The 20533-nt window shown below is 32.0% G+C and overlaps 1 protein-coding gene across 1 annotated transcript in view; it reads right to left on the bottom strand.

Annotated features, from left to right (window-relative positions):
• LOC115885111 (structural maintenance of chromosomes protein 3-like) overlaps window positions 1-20533 on the bottom strand; it is an 81341-nt gene that overhangs the window by 19828 nt on the left and 40980 nt on the right. Inside the window, exons 8-12 of the mRNA XM_030903899.1 lie at window positions 17127-17357; window positions 15338-15489; window positions 11324-11577; window positions 9559-9709; window positions 9259-9501 (exon numbers count right to left, since the gene is read on the bottom strand). Of these exons, the coding sequence (XP_030759759.1) occupies window positions 9259-9501; window positions 9559-9709; window positions 11324-11577; window positions 15338-15489; window positions 17127-17357 (1031 nt within the window). The remainder of the gene's footprint in view (window positions 1-9258; window positions 9502-9558; window positions 9710-11323; window positions 11578-15337; window positions 15490-17126; window positions 17358-20533) is intronic.

Here is a 20533-nt window from a genome sequence, read left to right as displayed (position 1 = left end):
TCTTATACTACTTAGCAAAGCCCTATATAATATACAGAGAAGACCAGGCTACTAGTAACATAGCAAGTTGCCGGACGAATTTACGTTTACCCGATTTGCGTTCGTACTTCGAGATTCACTGCCGGCTAGTCGGCTGTTCAGGCAGTACGCAGTTGCAGTTGTGCTTGGACAGGTCGGTCGTGACAGACTAGGAATACGACGCGAGGAGTGCCAAGTATTTATTATTTGAGTGTGTTTACAAGCCAATATTAAAAATAAATAAATTCTCTAAACCCCAAAAAAACTAAAATATTACCTACTCTAAATAAAAAAAAGTTATTAAGTGTTCAAAAAGACCACCTTCTTGTGCTAGACAGGAGGTCGTAAAATGCCCGTCTGACATTGGCTAACATATTAGGGCTAATAGTTTGAAAAGCCTCTTGTATTTTTACTTGAAGCTCATCCAGATTATTAGCCCTATTATGACCATACACTTTGAATTTTACATAACCCCACAAAAAGAAATTATTGGGAGAAAGATCTGGTGATCTAGCGGGCTACAAAATAGTTCCATGTCCACTAATTAAACGGTTGGGAAAAATATTGTTCAAATATTCTTGAACAATACGAGCATTGTGGGCAGGGCAACCACCTCAGCAATTTGATTAATTGAAAACGTGGGATTTTGATCCGCGGTAGCACAAATGAACACTTGTTTTAACTCCTGTTCTTCATTAATCAACACATCAGGCTTTTTTTGTGTTTTTGTGGGGACACGCACCCATGTGTTTCAAAATTATTTATAACTCTTGATATAGTAGGTAGAGATGGAATTGGCCTGTTTACAAAAGTTTGTGGAAAAATTGTTTCTATATCCCGATAAGACCTATTTTGGAAATACCATTTTACAATTTGAATTTTCTCACGAACTTCGTAAACATCCATTATTTTACTTAAAAAATAAATTTTACACCAGAACTGTCGCGAGAATCTATGTATTCGTTTTGGCTATTAAAACACGAATAAATACAAATTCTGAAACATTCTTATCACATATCTACCTATTTTTATTTTATCGCATTTTTTCGCCTGCTTTATATCCGGCGGACGAGTATACGCTAATTCGTCCGGTTCTGCCTATGTTACTACTACGGTGGTCCGGTCTGTATAGTACTGAACCAAAAAATATGTTTTTCTTGGCTTGTTCGTGTATATCAGTCACATTGATTAATTCATTTCAGGATATAATCTGTAACTATTATCTCTACAATTAATTTATACTTATTACAACACATTAAACTAAAATTCAAATTTTGTTCTTAACTTGCTTAACAGACAACAAATTTTGATAATTATTACTTTTTGTCATGGTAACTATGATGTTATAGCGTAATTGTAATAAAAATATGGGTAAAAATAGAAAAAATTGGAATAAATCGCAAACTTTTAAAAATAGGTTATATGACATAGTTAACAAAAATTGAAGAGTATTGTAAAATCTATCAGAAAAAATGATAATATACAGGGTGTACCATTTAAAAAATTTGAAATTTCTCAATTTTAAGTAGTCGAAATTCATAAATATATTTTGAACACCCTGTAGCATCTAACTAAAATATTTTTACATAGGTCTTTTTCTATATCGCTATTAAATTCTCCTAGCAAATTTTGGTTCTCCAACTTCAGAAACGATGCCATTACTGACAATTTTTTATCACACTGCAATCTAACATTTGTTTAAACAAATTTAAATATTACAGAAACTATTAATTTTAGGTATATAACATTATATACAAAAAAGTTATGGAATTTTACGCAAAATCTAAAAATAAAATAAAAAATAGGGTATTCCATTTAAAAAAAACATGTTATATTCGTCACACTTTTTTGAAGCACCCTGTGTACTCTATAATAATTTTAAAATGTGTATCCCAACCGTCCCTATAACTTTTATATTTAATATTTTTTTTTGTAAACCTCGAAACAAAAGAGATAATGGACTTTACTCTATCGTTGACTCACCCTGTACATACTTGCTGCGCGACAAAATTTGATCGTATTTTCAAACTTCAAAAGAGAGCAGTTCGATATTTATTGGAACTGAACAGTAGAACTCACTGCCAGCATTTCTTTAAAGATTTCAAAACACTGACTCTTCCTTATTCATTTTTGAATCCGTTTGCTTAGTCGCAAGCACATATCTGCTATTCCGGAAAGGCCTTCTCACAACTATCCACTTAGGAATGCGGAGCGCGATCTTTATCTGCCAAATCCGAGCTCAGAACTAGTTAAATGCTCAATACTGTAAAATGCCAAAAAAATGTACAATCATCTGGCTTTGAATATCAAGTCACTTTCATTCTTTCCCGCATTTAGCAAAGCTCGGAAATCATACTTACTGGAGAGAGCCCTATATGCGGTAAACGACTTTTTTGTTGATGTTTAATCATGAACAATTTTGAATTTTAAAATTTTGATCATCTCACACACTGGTTTTAAAGGTCTAGTATTTAATATTTTATAACTCTTACATGATTTTATCCATTTACAATTTTCCTTTTGTAAAATTTTATTGATACGCCTGTGTTCTGCAATGTCCATGTATGTTTTATTTGTAATTTTAATGACGTAAATTTTTTTGAATTGGTTTGTATTGTATGACATTTTTTATTATTTGTATATTTTTTTTGTGCTTTTATTTGTTTTGAAAATGCTTTGTCGATGAAGCTATTTTGGCTTTTTGTACAATAAAGCCTTGTTTATTATATTTATTATATATAGTCTGTCCAACGAGAAGATCCTTGACAGTGATAGATGTGTCTGTCATTTTAATTTCAAAGTAGTTTATTTTATTTTACAAAGAAATAAGTTGGTACAACTGGAACGCATATCAGGAAATTAATATATGTATTTAAAATTTGACTGACAAGTAACTTCAAAATATTGTGAAAAAAACTGTATAAAACTGAAAAAATGTAATCGAGTTATTTTATTTAATAAAAAACGGTATGTGTTAATACAAAACAAACAAAAACAAGACACCACATATCAAAAAATATAAAAAAGAACTATTTCTTACTTTCAAGCTTTATGAAACTTCCCTCATTTATGATTATATTTATCAATATATCGTGTATCTATATATATCGTGTATGATTATATTTATCAATATATCGTGTGTCGTTCTCTTCTCCTTGGAGCCTCCGCTGCGTATGAGAAGCGCCACCCTGTATTTATATTTAATTTCTCATGTTAAATGGTTAATTATATAGTACTATAATGGTTAATTATATAGTACAATATTGATCGAAACACGAAAGACTCGAAAAACAGTGCTCCGTATAGATAACCATATTTCAGTGTTACGGGTAAAGAGAAAATATTCATAATTATGCATTCTACAGAACAAGTGATAGTAAATGTGTAGTGTGAAATTCAGAAACTTGTGTGGAAAATGAAGATAAATAATTGAAGAAAACTTAAAATACAAGGTCAAGTTTAATATCAACATCATATCAACATTGAGGGCTACAAAGTCGTGGAAGGTCTGCACCAATATCAAAACCTGTTCTTAAAATGGTTGACTTATCAAACGAACATCTTACCACAATATTAGAAACAATAAAAAAATCTTCCGAAGAAACATCTGCGGCAGTAACCAGTCAATTAAAAGAATATTTCAAGGAAGAAACTGAAAAACTCCTGAATAAAATTAATGAACAAGCTCACAAAATCGAGATTTTAGAAGAACGCTGCACGAAGATTGAGGAAAATCAAATTAAGTTTGAGAGATTCATAAAAAGAAAAAATTTAATTATATTTGGAGCCAGATATAACAAGGATAATAATAATATATTACAGTTCACGCTCGATCTACTTCAAAAGTATTTAAATGTCCAAATAACTGAAAACGATATAGACAATATTTATACTCTGAATAACGTATCATCAAAAAACGGGCCACCAATCAAAGTAGAATTTGTGACAAATCTAAAGAAGAATTTGATAATTGGGAATTGCTACAAATTAAAAAATACCGAAATATCAATTGCACAAGATCTTTCGTATGAAGACAGGCAGGAAAGAAAAATTTTACAAGAACACTTAAGGCAGGCAAGAGCAAAGAATTACTCAGCAAAAATATTGTCAAACAATAGACTTCAAATAAATGGCGATATCTACACTACAAATCAACTGAAAGCAACAAGTAACGAAGTAATTTTGCAGGAAGAATCTAGAAGTTTAAGCACTAAGCCACAATCACCGAATCCAACGTCTGACTCAGAAGAAGTGTTTGTGCCGGCATCTTTAAGTATTGAAAATAAAGAAAAATCTACAGCTAAATTCCAAACCATAGAAAACGAAAAGTCAAAAAAAAGGGAACTAAATAATAGCAACTCACCAACCAAAGCACCTCTGTCCGAAGCGAAAAGATCAAGAACTACTTCTAGATCAACCAGGAAACATACATAAATTCAAGTAAGCAACAGATTTTATTCTATTGGTGCTGGCGGTCAAAATCCAACTTGATGCCCATGATAGTTTTTCTGTTGGTCATTCATATACCGAGATAAGACTCATAGTGTTGTCGATAAATGTGTCTTTATTTTTAATGTTGTTTACAAGAATTGTTTTTTTTTTAAATATTAAGAAGATTACTTTAATTACCTTTTAGATTTAGAATTGGTTAGACATATTTATATTATATTAATGGATTAAGTTTATTAGGCTGTAATTGTAGTTGAATAGCGATTAATTAATTTGTTTCTTAATAAATTGTTACAATGACCTTTTTTAACGGAGCACATATAAATATTAGATCTCTGGTGCATAATTTCGATACGTTTAAAGACCATGTTCTAAGTAATGATTATTCTGTGATCGGAATTTCAGAGACGTGGTTGACGCCTAATATTAACAATGAAATTATAGATGTTCCGGGATACAATTTTGTAAGACAGGACAGGCATTCACGGGGGGGTGGTGTTGGCTTGTATATTAAGAACCAATTCATTTATGATATTTTACGTGGCGAGTCTGTGGATGTTGTTGAGCATCTTTGGGTTAAACTTGAATGTGGCGCAAAAACTCTCATTATAGGCACTGTATATCGGCCGCCTAATGCAAATAATAATGAATTTATATCATACCTAGAGGATATGCTTATTGATTTTTTTACACAAAACAGCGAAATAATATGTTTTGGTGATATAAATATTAATTTAATAGATAATGACAGCTCGCAAACCATACAATTTCAAAATGTAATCAAAACTTTTAATCTTGAGCAAATTATTTCTGTTCCTACTAGAATTTCATGTACTAGTTCTACACTTATTGATGTGATTTGTTGTAACACTGAATATGTCCAGGATTCTGGTGTGAAGGATATAAGTGTCTCGGACCATTTTCTGGTTTACGTAGTATTAAAATATATAGAAAGGAAGCCTAGTCAAACACCTATTAAATATAGAAATTTTAAAAATATGAATTTAACTAATTTTCAATCGGATCTTGAGAGTGCTCCCTGGGATTTAATTTTTGGTATGGATGATATTGACGAAAAAGTTACATTTCTGACTGATCTCATTCTAAGACTTTTTGACTGTCACGCGCCTATGAAATTAATCAAGTGTAAAAGATATGCATATAGTCCGTGGATAACAGACAATGTAAAATATATGAAAACGCTTAAAAACCAGGCATTAAATCGTTATCGTCGAACAAAAAATCCTGAACATTGGAATTATTACAAGCAAATGAGGAATTTAACAACATCAGCAATTAGATCAGAGAAAAAAGCATACCTTAACTATAAGTTTCAAACCTCCACAGCCAAGGAACAATGGAATGAGCTAAGACGACTTAATATACTGTCTAACAAAACTAGTAATATTCCAGAAAACCTACAAAATGTCAATGAAATTAATGGATATTTTACCCAAACAACAAAAACATGTAATATTCCTAAAAAGGATATCTTAGACTATTATAATAACAACAGTTTACTTCCTCAAAATTCTTTTTCTTTTTCTACTGTGTCAGAAGATTTAATATCTCATATTATTCTGGCTATTAGATCTAAAGCCTTTGGATCCGATGATCTAAATATCTCTTTGATATCTTTTTGTTGTCCTCATATAGTGCCTTATATAACTGATATAATTAATTCTTGTATTCAGAGATCTTATTTCCCAAAGTCTTGGAAACTTGCTAATGTGACACCATTACCAAAAAAAAGTAACCCCACAGAATTCAGCCATTTACGTTCAATTTCAATATTACCAACTTTGTCGAAAATATTAGAAAAAGTAATGGAAACCCAAATTCGATCCTATCTTTCAGTTACTAGTATCTTGCCCATTAAACAATCGGGGTTCAGAGCTGGTTATAGCTGTGGCAGTGCTTTGACTGATGTTGTTGATGATGTGGTGAGAGCCCAGGATAAGAATAATGCTACCGTACTAGTACTTCTCGATTATAGTAAAGCCTTTGATGTGCTTAACCACATACTTTTAATACTTATTTTAAAATACATAGGTTTTACAGTAGAAGCTTCATCGTTTATAAAATCATTTTTGACAGATAGATGTCAACGAGTTGTTTGGGAGAATAACTATTCAGAGATATTGAGTGTTTCATCTGGAGTCCCACAGGGTAGCATTTTGGGTCCTCTCTTATTTAGTATATATACCTCAAATTTTGTAGGGAGTCTTAAGTACAGTGGGTATCACCTGTATGCCGATGACACACAAATCTATATATCTTTTAATCAGAATCAAGCTGATGCTGCACATAGAAAACTTAACTCTGATTTGGATAGAATATTGAAAGTATCCTCGGATCATATGCTTGATTTAAATCCAAGTAAATCAACTGCTCTATTGTTCTGCGCGGAGAGTTACCGGGATATGATTATGGAGCATGTTAGACCTAGATTAGGTGATAATCTTATCTTATTTCAGAAGTCTTGCAAAAACCTTGGTCTAGTCATGGATAATAAACTAAAATTTAACGGACATATCACCCTCTGCTTGGCCAGAGCTTTTTCAAAATTAAAACTAATATATTCACAGCGGCACTTTTTATCACAAAAAACTAAAACAATCTTATGTGACACGCTTGTTCTATCTCATTTTAATTATCTAGATAATGTATATGGTCCATTTCTCGACTCAAAAGATAACAACAGAGTACAAAAAATCCAGAACTCTTGCGTAAGATTGATCTGCGGAATAAGAAGAAGACAAAGAGTGTCACATAAACTTAGAGAACTTAATTGGCTTAACATGTCCGAACGTCGTCTTTTGCACTCGGTATGTTTTTTCTATAAAATTCTGAAACATAAATGCCCACCTTATCTTTACAACAAATTACAATTTCGTACAGATGTGCATAACCTAAATATCCGCAGACAACATCTTCTAACCATACCCGCTCATAAAAAAGAATTCTTTAAAAAGTCATTTTCCTACCAAATTGCTACGTCAATAAATAAGTTCACAATTACTGATTTTTCGAGGTCTGTCCTGTCTTTCAAAAGAAAAATTAAGAATCAACTGCTCCCGGAATGAATTGATATAATTTTTAATTTTTTTTTAATCCTCTTGTGCTATTTTAAGTAGAAAGTTCTAAGTTTATTAAAGATTGTTGCTTTTTTGTGTCGTAATAATACTTTTTGTACGGTCTTTTTTTTTAGTTTTGTATGATATTGATTTGTGCAAAATTATATTATTATTGCCTTTTGTTTGGTAATATTGTTGTATATTTTTTTTTCGTGGCCTCAACAGCACCTTCGACTTTGAAGGAAGCTGACTGTGCCTTTTGTTCCAATTGTTAAAATAATTTATATATTATGTATTTTGTATGTGATTTGGAACAATAAACCTTTTTTATTATTATTATTATTATTATTATATAAGACTTTCTGCCTGGGCAGCGAGTATTAACCATAAACTATGTTCTGGGTTCTACAGTTAATTTTCACTCGATTTTTCCTCCACTTGACTTCAAAAGACACAAAACACACGTAATAACACGAATCAAAATGCATCATCTTCCAAAACGCAGGGTATTTGACAAAAGTTGTCACAAAATTATAACCTATAATTTTGCAAGACTTTGACAAACGTCAAAAATCTAAAGGCGAGTTCATACGCATCGGCGTCCGTTTGTCGTTCATCGTTCCGCCAAACCAATAAAATTGAAATACGATCTGTCATTTTTGAAATAAACCAATAAAACTGGTTAAAAACAACAAGTGACGACGACGACGCATGACGAATTTATATTTAAACCCATCCATAGTTAACTTAAAAATTATTAAAAACTTTTTTTTAGTAAAATAATAGATTGGTATGGGACGTCATCTGCTTTTCTTCTGTCATCGTCTGTCGAAATCTTACCTGAGAAAAAAACAGAGTATAGGAGGGCTATATAACGGATTCACTAAAAATCCAGTATGTTCCACAATAGAGAGAGGTTGAACATCCGAAATAATCATCATTAACAATTTTTTTTCGATTATTAGTTAAGCTGTGCCCAAACAATAGACTTTTTAAAACAGGACATTATGTCGCACAAAAATTTAAAATATGCACAATAACACAATACTACCACAATTTATTAGGTACTACAGTATATTTTCGGTGAAAATACGCTATTAAACTGTAAAACAAAATATATTTTTTATCTCAACGACCGACCGCCGACAAATAAACAATTAATAACGAGCCCTTTTAAAAAAGCCGCCCGTATTTCCTAGAATTACTTGGTTTCATTTGGCCTGAAAGGATGCCAGATTAGTCTCAAAGTCGGAGTTAAAGAAACAAAATCAGCACAGTTTAAAGCAAAACCTATGGAAATTTTATTTTCCACATGAAATTATACACGAAAATATTAAAAATTATTAAAAAATGTTTAACATAATTATTTATTTTTATTACAATATTATTCTCAAGTCATCCAAGTACATAGCAACAGTGTGTTAAAAACAGCAAGCAAAATCACTCACACCCAGCGCCGAGGATTATTCAGGTTTCGATAGAGATATTATAGAGAGAAAATCTTATGACCGAGGATTTCTCGGATGATCATCCGATTATTGGAATCCTCGAGGATTGAAATTATCCGATTTTTCCCAACACTATCGTAAACATTAATGCGGCAGAAATAAAAATTGAATTAAGTAGTCGTGAAATATTAGAACTATAGTAAAATTACAAAATGAGTGTTTTCATTGGTTTTAAAAAGAAAAAAAAGTAATCATAAACTGCCTACCTTTTACTTTATCAAATATGCCCTTTGCTTTGCTATTTTTAGTTTCAATTTTCTGCATATCCGATACAATAGTGTTGATAGAAGCCTCAGTCTCAGTCAATTCACTTTTCAATTTTTTCAGCTCCTCTTCACACTGTTGAATTTGTGCGATCGTTTCTGTTCTGTTCTTTTGCATTTCCAGACGTGACCTGGATGTATTAAAATATCCGCCGGTTAGAGATCCTTTAGAAGAAACTTGGTCACCTAAAAATTAAAGATTACGCCTATTTTGAGAATACGGATTCCTGTTAAAATATTAACCATCCAAAGTTACACAATCCAAACCAGTAATTCGTGCTAATTTAGTAGCGGCATCCAAGTGTCGACATATCAATGTTTTTCCGAATAAATATCTCATTGCCTTGTCATATTTTGGGTCATAGTCTAGCTTAGAAACCATTGCAATGGCGTCCTAGAAAACAGATACTATATGTGCAAAATGTTTTATGACCAAGTAGATTTTGACTTTAACAGTTTTTTAAAAAAGTTGTGTTATTTCCCGTAAAACATGTTTATCTGGTAAACAATACAATACACTTTTGCTGATCATTTATTTGGTCATGCCATACTGTATGTTTTTGCATGGTAAGATATGGTTTGGGCATCAACCCAGACAAAATTGAACTCATTCTGTTTACAAGAAAATACTAGATACCCAAGTTCACGCTACCAAAGCTGGAAGGGAAAACACTTGTGCTTGCTAAGGAAAGAAAATATTTAGGAATCATTCTGGACTCGAAGCTTTCCTGGGAAAGGAACGCAGAGGAAAGGATGTTAAAAGGAAATAAATTCATTCTATGCATGTAAGAAACTGTTTGGATAGATGGGGTCTGTAACCGTACATTATACAATGGATGTACACTGCTGCAGTTAGACCAATCATCATTTATGGAACACTAGTATAGTGGGAACCGGTACTTAAAGAGCCTAATAGAAAAAGCCTCACAAAAGTACAGCGATTAGCAGCTCTAGGTACAACTGGAGCAAGGAACAACACAGCGCAAGCTGCGCTAGAAGTAATTCTGGACTTGCAAACAATCGACTGGCTTGTGAAGGATCTGGCCGCTAAGGGTACCCCAAGATTAAGGGAATCCAATCTGTCGAACCAGACTAACTACGGTCACTCGAGGATATTGCCAGAGATAGGAAAAATCATGGCGAACACGAGTCCACAACTCCTAGACCAGAAAACGGACTATATGCTCACCAAACATGATTTTGAAGAAAAGATAAGGATTCGAATCCCAACAAGAAAAGAATTGGAAAGCAACCGAGTAATTAACACTCAAGAGATAGCAGTCTATACAGATGCTTCCTAACTTCAAGCACAGGTATAGGCATCTTCTCAGAGGAACTAGACATTCGATGATCTTTAAGGCTAGCGGATGGCTGTAATGTTCTACAAGCAGAGGTTACGCTATAAAGGAATTGTGGTGGACAACCAAGAAGCAGACAGACTCGCCAAAGAGGGTGCCAGGGGAGAGGCCGTGACAGATGACCCACTATTTGTGCCGGCACTGGAATACCGACGTTTTAAAACATTAGGGCAAGGTTTTTTGGATGGACTAGAGGAAGCAGCAGAAGCCAATATCTGCAACATCGGGAATTTTGCAAAGAGCTGGGAGTGCTTTAACGCAAAGAAAGAATGAGAGGAAGGTTTGGTACGTTAATAACAGGGGGTATCGCAATGGGCCCAAGACCTCCGAGTGAAAGATCAAACATGATCCCAAACCCCAGCAACCTAACCTAACCTAAGGATTCGGGAAGCGACTTGACCTAATAAGGTTTGACAAAACTAATGAATAAAAAAACTAATGAAGAAGCCTATAGTTTCTCTAACAAGTCTGGAAAGAGAAAGGGTGAGGAGAAAGGGTGCATCTACCAGCTGCTTTCAGTGATAAATCTGACCGAAATATTGTAAATTAAGGACAATGCCAGTCCAAAAAGATGGATTATCAGGACATGAATACAGCGGCTGAAAACCAAACCAAACCAAACTAAAAAATTAAAATCAATCAAAAATTACCGCGTCATTTGGATAATTTTGTTCTCTCACGTTCAACCTATTCAAGGGCATAAAAGTAACTTCGCCCGGCAACGTCTGCCTATTCATTTCTTTAAGAATCATCGTTCCCACTTTGTCATTGTCGATAACGTGATGGAATAACCTATTTCCGGCGGTTACTTCTACAGCTATATAGATGCTCTTCTCGCATTCAAAGTTTTCTATTACCGGACCATAATAACATTTCGCTATATCTGCTTCTTTACCTCCCCGAGCTGAAACAAGTGATTGACTAATATTATTTATTAAATATTATACAAGTTGGTCTAGTGTGTGCCAAACCAAACCAAACCAAAAAGCTCCATATCAGGTTTTCTATAGAAATTTTAAAACATTTTCCGATGCACGTCATCAATCACATCGAAATTGACACTGAAGCCTATAAACCTAAGTAAATGAAATTTTAGCAAAAATGTTTAAATTTGATGACTAATTTAAAATACCAAGCAGCTCTTCATTATACTTTATAGAGCAAATGATTGTAACAGATATTTTATTTAGATTAAAGCTGAAAAAATTAGTTTAAAGCGATTTTTATTATCGCCTTGTTGGTCACATTGTGCTATGTTCAGCAATGTTGTCGTGTATTATTTGACAATTATCCTAGTGTCAGTCATTATTTTGTATAATATCGTATTGTTGAATTTTTGGGAGTAATTATCGTTTTTGCCGTTTTTCATAGTTTTTTTTTCTTAAATTGTATTCCTAAGCACAAAGAGTCCTTTAAGAACTAAATTTTCGAGATTTTTACTGCATTATTTGAAATTGTGGATTGAAAATATGTTGAAGCCTTTAAACAGTCGAAGCAAAGCGTTTATAGCTTCCCTGATAAAATATTTTGGACGCGAACGTGGCAATAAGGGTCTTTTATTACCCTTGAAAGAAGTCAGAGAAGTAAGATTGATTGGTAAGCACATTATACCACTTTCAAGTTATTTCTATTTATTTCAATTTGTAGCGAATAACTGCTGCCTTAAAAAAAATATATAAAAATCATATTGTACTAAATATATTTGTCACTTTTAAATTAATATTCATCTCATAAAACCATCATAATCTGGCAGCGCTGTCGCCATCGCTTGTCACTCAAACTTGATGACGTGCATCGGAAAATGTTTTAAAATTTCTATATTCAAGAATTCCACTCCTTTTTATAAAATATGCTGATAAAACATTAATACTAAATATATTGTTCACAAAAGATGATTCAAGCAAGAAAATTCATTTTTTTATACTAAAGTTATATTAAGTTATATTTCTTAAAAAAATATTTTTTTAGCCACGAGGCCACAAAGAGTTTTTTGGCCACTAGAAGAAAATCTACAAAATAAAAAAAATATATTTTTGGTAAACACCGCCTTCGTTGAATTCAAACGGAAACCAATTTTGATTCAAGAAATGAACCCGCTACAAAAGTATAGACATTATTTACTAAAGTTATAGTTTCTTTAAATCGAATGCTATATATTTTTATGAGACTGTATGATAAGTTATAACTCGTTATAACTCAAGAAAGGGGAACACACAATAGATCTGTAAGATCGCATTCTAAATATATTTTTATTGCACACACTAGATTTATTATAACTCTCAGTCTAAAAATAAACCATAAAGTATATAATTTATATTGAATAGTTTTTGAAATATAACCATTTTTAGATTAAATTTTCTAATATTAAAAGTTTTTTCAATGTTAAATAAACGGTAATTATTGATACATTTTGGTTTGACATTTTGTTTTATAAGTAATCACCACATAAAATTTGAATATGCATTTTTCGATTATCCTGTACAAGTAAAATACGATTGAAGGAAAAAACCACGTCAGAGATAGCTTTGAAATGAAGATCGCTGTCATTTTATATGCAAAATTATATCGAGAATGTCACTGAGAGTCACTGAAGCCAAATAGACGTTTTTTTTCTCGCTCATAGTGTATTTTAGATTATAAATCAAGCCATCACAGTTTTTATCCGGCTATTATAAATTATAGCTTTTTATCCAGCCGTTATAAATCAACACAGATCTTATCAATAAAGCACATTATTTGCGTTTTGCTTATTTTACAGGTAGGCGTTTGTCATTAAGGGACAAATTTATAATGAGTTCTTTATAGGGCAAATTAATATTGTATTAATTATTGTGCTGCTGAAAATAATAATTATAAAACCAAAAACCAGGATATATACATATACATCGCTATTGGATATAAACATTATTTATCAAAACAAAGATGGATAAAAATTCTGACCTTTTTTCGTGAGAAAATAGAGTCGTTACATTCAATATAGTAGAAAAAAAATACAACAATTAGTTTTGAGCCTTTATACATACACAGATACAATTAAAAAATATAACGAATTTGTAACATCATAATTTAGAAAAATCTTTAAATGAGAGATTTTTCTAAATTGTGAAAAAGCTAGGTATAGATTATGACGGTACGGAATTTTTGAAATGAGAATGTTTGAAAACAAATGTAGAGTATGCTACATTTAAAAAACTAGAATTTTGTACAGGGTGGTCGAAATTGGTTTGTTTAAACAAAGAAAACCTATTTCCTGACTAGACAGAGCAAAACCGACGTTGATGTCATGGGCTCGATTTCTGAGACACGTTTAATGGCACAAACCGCCTGTTGATACTTTCACTGCTAACTGAGATAAAACGGCTAACTTAAAAAATGCTGGCGTTTAACCATTTCGAACGATATAAAGTGATGGGGGTACTTATTTCTAAGAATGAGAGAAATATTAGATTTTTCATCTTTGTATCGAAGTGTGCCTTGATTTTGTGTTGACCTAGTTGTCTAATTATTTTTTATGGCAATTTAATATTCAATATTATTATTTATCTGCATAATTAAAGACTTTTGAAAAGGTAAATTAACATTCTATATTAGTTTTAGTAATTACAATTGAAATTGGCACAATAAACAAAGAACAAAGCTAAAAACCGTATTTTTGACGAATATAGTTTTCTAAAAAAATTCATCTAAGATGTTCAAACTGAGCACCTCCTCGTTGAGTACATAATAAACATCTTTTGCGCAGAGTTACAGCGATTTATTAGGCGAACTGGTGTAATAAGTCCAAAAGTTTGCCTAGGAACCTTCTGCAATTCTTCTCTCGTCCAATGGTTCTTCTTTTATATATAAGGTCTTTTAATTTCGCTCATAAAAAAGTCGAAAGAAGTGAAATTTCCATTTTAATTGTAATTGGCGAAACTAATATAGAATGTTGATTTATCTTTTCAAAAGTCTTTAATTTAGCAGATAAATAATAATATAGAATATTAAATTGCGATAAAAAATAATTAGGCAACTAGGTTAACAGAAAATCAAGGCCCGCTTCGATACAAAGATAAAAACTCTAATATTTCTCTCATTCTTAGAAATAAATACCCATAACTGCATATCGTTGGAAAGGGTTAAACATCAGCATTTTTTAAGTTCATAGCCCAACTATGATTTCCATTTAAATAATTATATTTTTTATTATTTATGACAAAAAGAGCAAGCATAGAAAAAAACTGACTACGCCACTGGATTGTGCTTAAAAAAGTGCCTTAAGAACACCTTAACAGAATTTTATTATTCAGCAAAATAAAAAAGTTATGGGCAATTTTCAAAAAGGTAAAAAATTCAAAAAGACCCCGTATCTCAGTTAGCAGTGAAAATATCAACAGGCGGTTTATGCCATTAAACGTGTCTCAGAAATCGAGCCCATGACATCAACGTCGGTTTTGCTCTATCTAGTTAGGAAATAGGGGTTCTCTGTTAAAACAGACCAATTTCGACCACCCTGTACAGTTTGTACATCTACGAAATATGCGCTACCATTGCATAATAATTTGTAAAAAATTGAAGTGAAAATTTCAAATAGAAAACCTGATAGATATAGAGCTCTATGATATAGAGGTTTTTCGGAATACTAGGTCATCCTGAATAAGAACATAAAATAAGTAAAAGTTTACCTATAAAAGTGTTTAATACTTTGCGAACACTATCGCGACCATTCAATATTGGCTTGCCCACCATCGATCTTAATTGTTGGTCAGCCTTAGCTAAATCTTCTTTAAGCGATGTCAAATTTGCTTGAACATGATTTTCTTTTCTCCATAATTCCCTATAATTGAACAGATTTATTTAGGGAAAACTATGCAGTCTAAAAAGCCTTTTTTTGTAGCCATTGAAATAAAATTTGTTAAAAATTGATATAAACATTACACCGGGTGCGTCTCAAAAGTGGCTTACCACTATAACTTTTTTATTTTTTCAGATTAAAAAAAAACAGATTTGGTATGTTAGTATATGATATAAATTAGGATTGATTGACATATTCAATTGTTTTCGGTCACTTCCTGTTTCACCGGAAACGACTACAACTTTTAATTTTTAAACGGCACCCTCGGTATATTTTTACTTTATTCGATAGAAAATGGCACTCTGAATAGAATGACATATCATATGTCACCTTTTGTCAATTTTGCTTTAAAAAAATCGTATTTTAAAATTCAATCTAGAGTGTCATGGCTTCGTTAAAAACACTAATTTTTAATGAAGGAACCTTGGAAAAATATATTTGATCATCTAATGTTTTCTGCGTCTTGTCCTAATCCACCAGTTAAAAGATGCCCAAATCGTTTTTTTAATTTATCTCAATTTTTTCAAATAGAGCGAGGGTGGTTGATTAGCATATTTGGAAAAAGCATTTTTACGAATAATTTGGTATCACACACTTGGTATTTCGAGGCATAGTGTCGTTATGTTATTCAATTAATGTTACAATTAAATTACAAATTGTTAATGTCGTTAGTATGTTACAATTTCAAATAAACCATATGCGAAAATGTCAAAAGTTGACATATGATATGTCATTCAATTTAGAGATTTATTTTCTATCGAATAAAGTAAAAAAAGTGACCAAAAACAATTGAATACATACTAACAAACCAAATCTCGTTTTTTTATCTGAAAAACTGAAAAAGTTATAGGGGGTGAGCCACTTTTGAGACGCACCCGGTGTAAATAAATGAGGAGAAGCAAAGAGGAACACTTACTAAATGCATTTTGTCCATTTTTTAAGATTTTCAACCAAAGGTGGCAAAGCAAACTACATACACCGAGTTACAATATTACGTCAGAAACGACGTTCTTAATGCATTTTATCCCATTCGAATTAAATGGTTAAAATACCTGAGACTTTCTATATGCTGTATGTCCATTGGTGGTAGACAAACAAAGAGAACTATGTCCGTAAGATGGTATGAACATACTGCTATTTGTTTGTCATTGTCAGATAGAGGTTTTTTTGTACTACAACTTCTATATTTTTTTGAATAACACTACTTAAAATAATGAATGGAACTACGACTGGGAAGCATGTAGTTGGGGATACGGACTGTGGTAGCAGAAAAATAAAGAGAAATTTCACGTCTAAAAGACAGTTACAGTTTTTTTTTCAGGTATCATGAAAACTAGATTTTTCACATGTAGGTGTACTATTTTTATGATTTTTTTATCCGTTTTTCAAGTCTACTAGTTTGTCGGTAAGTTTCCTACAAAAAGCGTAGCACTTTTTCTATGTTTGAAAAAATTCGAAAAAATGGACAAAGTGCATCTAGAAAGTCTGCTCCTCAAATATTTAAACAGAAAAGATAAAAAATTTCCGGATACCAATCTATTCAGCAAAAATATTTTATTTCAGTTTGGTTTAGTTAAAAAATTCAACGGCCACAGAATAATGCCGCATATTGCACATACTTCCTGGTTGTTTGAAACTGATCCTTGCTTTTCTTTAGGTCATAGCATTGTTTATTATACTCATCAATGTAGTTCTTTTGCCGTTCTAGTTCTAGTGATTGTTCTTCAATTTTTTTCTGTAAATCAATTGCCTTTAGTGCATCTCTTTTCAAATCCGCCTCTAGCTTGTCTCTGTGGTCCTTTTTATCTTTTAGTTGTTTACTTAACGATTTCAATTCAGTTTGGATCCATCTAAAAATTGCAATCGTAAAAGTTAAGCTAAAGAACTTACTACAATTTTCGTATAGTAATTGAGTTGTCGAGGAAGGAATGTCGAATAAAAAACCTGGTCCTCCGAAATGGGGGCTGAGGTATGAAAAATTACAAATGTTAAAAAACCCAGTCCAAAACCTCGGAACGAACAGAAACCTATAAGACAAAAGCAACGAAAACAGATAACGAATTTTGGAATCTGGAATGTACAGAGTGGGTCAAATTCGACGCTTTTAAATGGAAACACCCTTTTCTATAGGAGATAGACAAAAACCAATATCGGTATCTGGAGCTCAATTTTTGTCAAAAACATGATTGTGAAAACCGCATATCGATATCTGTTACCGTTTCGGAGTTACGGGGTGTTTTCAAAATATGCATTTTAACAGATTGCTATAACTTTTTGCTATGGAAAATTTTGTATTTATATGGAAACATTTCCAAAGTACCTTTTTACGTAGAATTTAATGGTTTAAGTATAATTTTCCTAAAATTAATAACTTCAGAATTATCAACAGAAAATTTGATTTTTTATATGGGACACCCTGTATATTTTTATTTATTGAAAAGAATTGAAAAAAATTACAAAATTGAATGCCATTACAACATTGAACCTTTCCAAAAATATAACACACTTGATATTTTGCCGATTTCCTCTTCGAGATATAGAATATATAAAAATTCGCCCGCTTTAAATAAGTAGGCTTTGAACGGCACCGGCTGTAATGCAAAAAAATTCTAGCTGTGAGAATCAATTAAAACGAAAATAATATTTGCTATGAGAGATGCAGAATTTTATAACAATTTAAAATATATTTAACCAACCTCAACACATTTAAACTATATCTAATAACAATAAAAATAAATAGCAAACCAAGACATGAGATTTTGCTACAAGTGTTCGACATATCGACCGTCTTCTGTTATGGACAGACGGGGTAGTTTTTGAACATTTCTCGTGGAATTCATTAACTCAGTGGGGGTGAAAGATACCCTCTCATAACTGCTAAGTATTTCTAATTCTTGTCTAGATTATACGGAAGAATAAGGAACCTTTATTCTTCCGCAAATATATCCATAGGATTAGATCCATGGGCACTAAATCAGGCGGCCTCGACGGCCAACGGCTGGGATCTTGGTTAGCTAGTCAATTATTCTTGAAATTGGCTGCAAAAATTTGCTGATAACTTCAGAGTTCAGAGGCGGTGCGTCGTCCTTGCTGGAAAAATATGTTTTCCAGTTCCATTAAGGTTATATCATCAATAAGGGGTCCAAAGCCTACTAGTTAAAAGTGGTAAACTTTTAAAAATTCTGTATTTCGAAGGGGATTATAACAAAATATCAAGTGTGCTATATTTTTGGAAAGTTAATTTTAAATTCTTTTCAGTTAATTAAAAATATAGAGGGTGTCCCAAATAAAAAATCAATTTTTCTGTTGATAACTCTTAAATTATTAGTTTAAAAAAAATTATACTTAAACCATTACATTCTACGTAAAAAGGTGCTTTGGAAATGTTTTCATAGAAATACAAAATTTTCCATGGTAAAAAAGTTACAGCGACACTTACATTGTTAAAAATGCACATTTTTGAAAAACACCCCGTAACTCCGAAACGGTAACAGATATTGATGTGCAGTTTTCACCATCATGTTTTTAATGAAAATTGAGCTCCAGACACCGATATTAGTTTTCGTCTATCTCCAATAGAAAAGGGTGTTTTCATTTAATAGCGTCTAATTTGACCCACCCTGTACAGGGTGGTCGAAATTGGTCTGTTTTAACAGAGACAACCTATTTCCTGACTAGATAGAGCAAAACCGACATAGATGTCATGGGCTCGATTTTTGAGAAACGTTTAATGGCCTAAACCGACTGTTCATATTTTCACTGCCAACCGAGATACGGAGTCTTTTGGAATTTTTTACCATTTGGAAAATTGCCCATAACTTTTGTATTTCCCGGAATAATAAAATTTTGTAAAAACTTTCGTAAGGCACTTTTTAAGCACAATCTAGTGGCGTAATCAGTTTTTCTATACGTGCTTTTTTAGTCAGAAATAATAAAAAATATAATTTTTAAATGGAAATCATAGTTGGCTATGAACTTAAAAAATGCTGGCGTTTAACCCTTTCCAACAATATAAAGTTATGTGTATTTATTAATAAAAATGAGAGAAATATTAAGTTTTTTATCTTTGTATCGAAGCGGGCCTTGATTTTTGTGTTGACCTATAGTTGCCTAATTATTTTTTATTACAATTTAATATTCTATATCATTATTTATCTGCATAATTAAAGACTTTTGAAAAGGTAAATCAACATTCTATATTAGTATTACCAATTACAATTAAAAAGCCACAGGGTTACAACTGCACTATTAACTGGAGAATTTAGAGAGAATTGGATTGGAACAAGGGATCCCATATATTGGCCTGCTAGGTCCTGTAATGTAACTCCTTTCGACTTTTTTTATAGGGGAAATTAAAAGGCCTTATATATAAGGGAAGAACCATTGGGACGAGAGAATTACAGAAGGCTACTAGGCAAGCTTTTGGACTTATTACACCAGTTCGCCTAATAAATTGTTGTGACTCTGTGCGCAAAAGATGTTTATTGTGTATTCAACAAGGGGGTGCTCAGTTGGAACATCTTTGATGATTTTTTTTTAGAAAACTATATTCGTCACTCAAAAATACTTTTTTAGTTTTATTCTCTGTTTATTGTATCGATTTCAATTGTAATTACTAATACTAATATAGAATGTTAATTTACCTTTTCAAAAGTCTTTAATTATGCAGATAAATAATAATATAGAATATTAAATTGTCATAAAAAATAATTAGGCAAATAGGTCAACACGAAATCAAGGCCCGCTTCGATATAAAGATCAAAAACCTTATATTTCTCTCATTCTTAGAAATAGATGTCCATAACTTTAGATCATTGGAAAGGGTAAAACGCCAGCATTTTTTTAAGTTCATAGCCAACTATGATTTCCATTTAAAAATTTATATTTTTTATTATTTCTGACAAAAAGAGCAAGCATAGAAAAAAAACTAACTACGCCACTGGATTGTGCCTAAAAAAGTGCCTTAATAACGTTTTTAGAGAATTTTATTATTCCGCAAAATAAAAAAATTATGGGCAATTTTCAA

Source organism: Sitophilus oryzae, unplaced genomic scaffold (assembly GCF_002938485.1).
Source record: "Sitophilus oryzae breed Bouriz unplaced genomic scaffold, Soryzae_2.0 scaffold_374_pilon_pilon, whole genome shotgun sequence".
NCBI lineage: Eukaryota > Metazoa > Arthropoda > Insecta > Coleoptera > Curculionidae > Sitophilus > Sitophilus oryzae.
The sequence above is the reverse complement of the archived record's forward strand: the minus strand, read 5'-3'. Positions and strand labels throughout refer to the sequence as shown.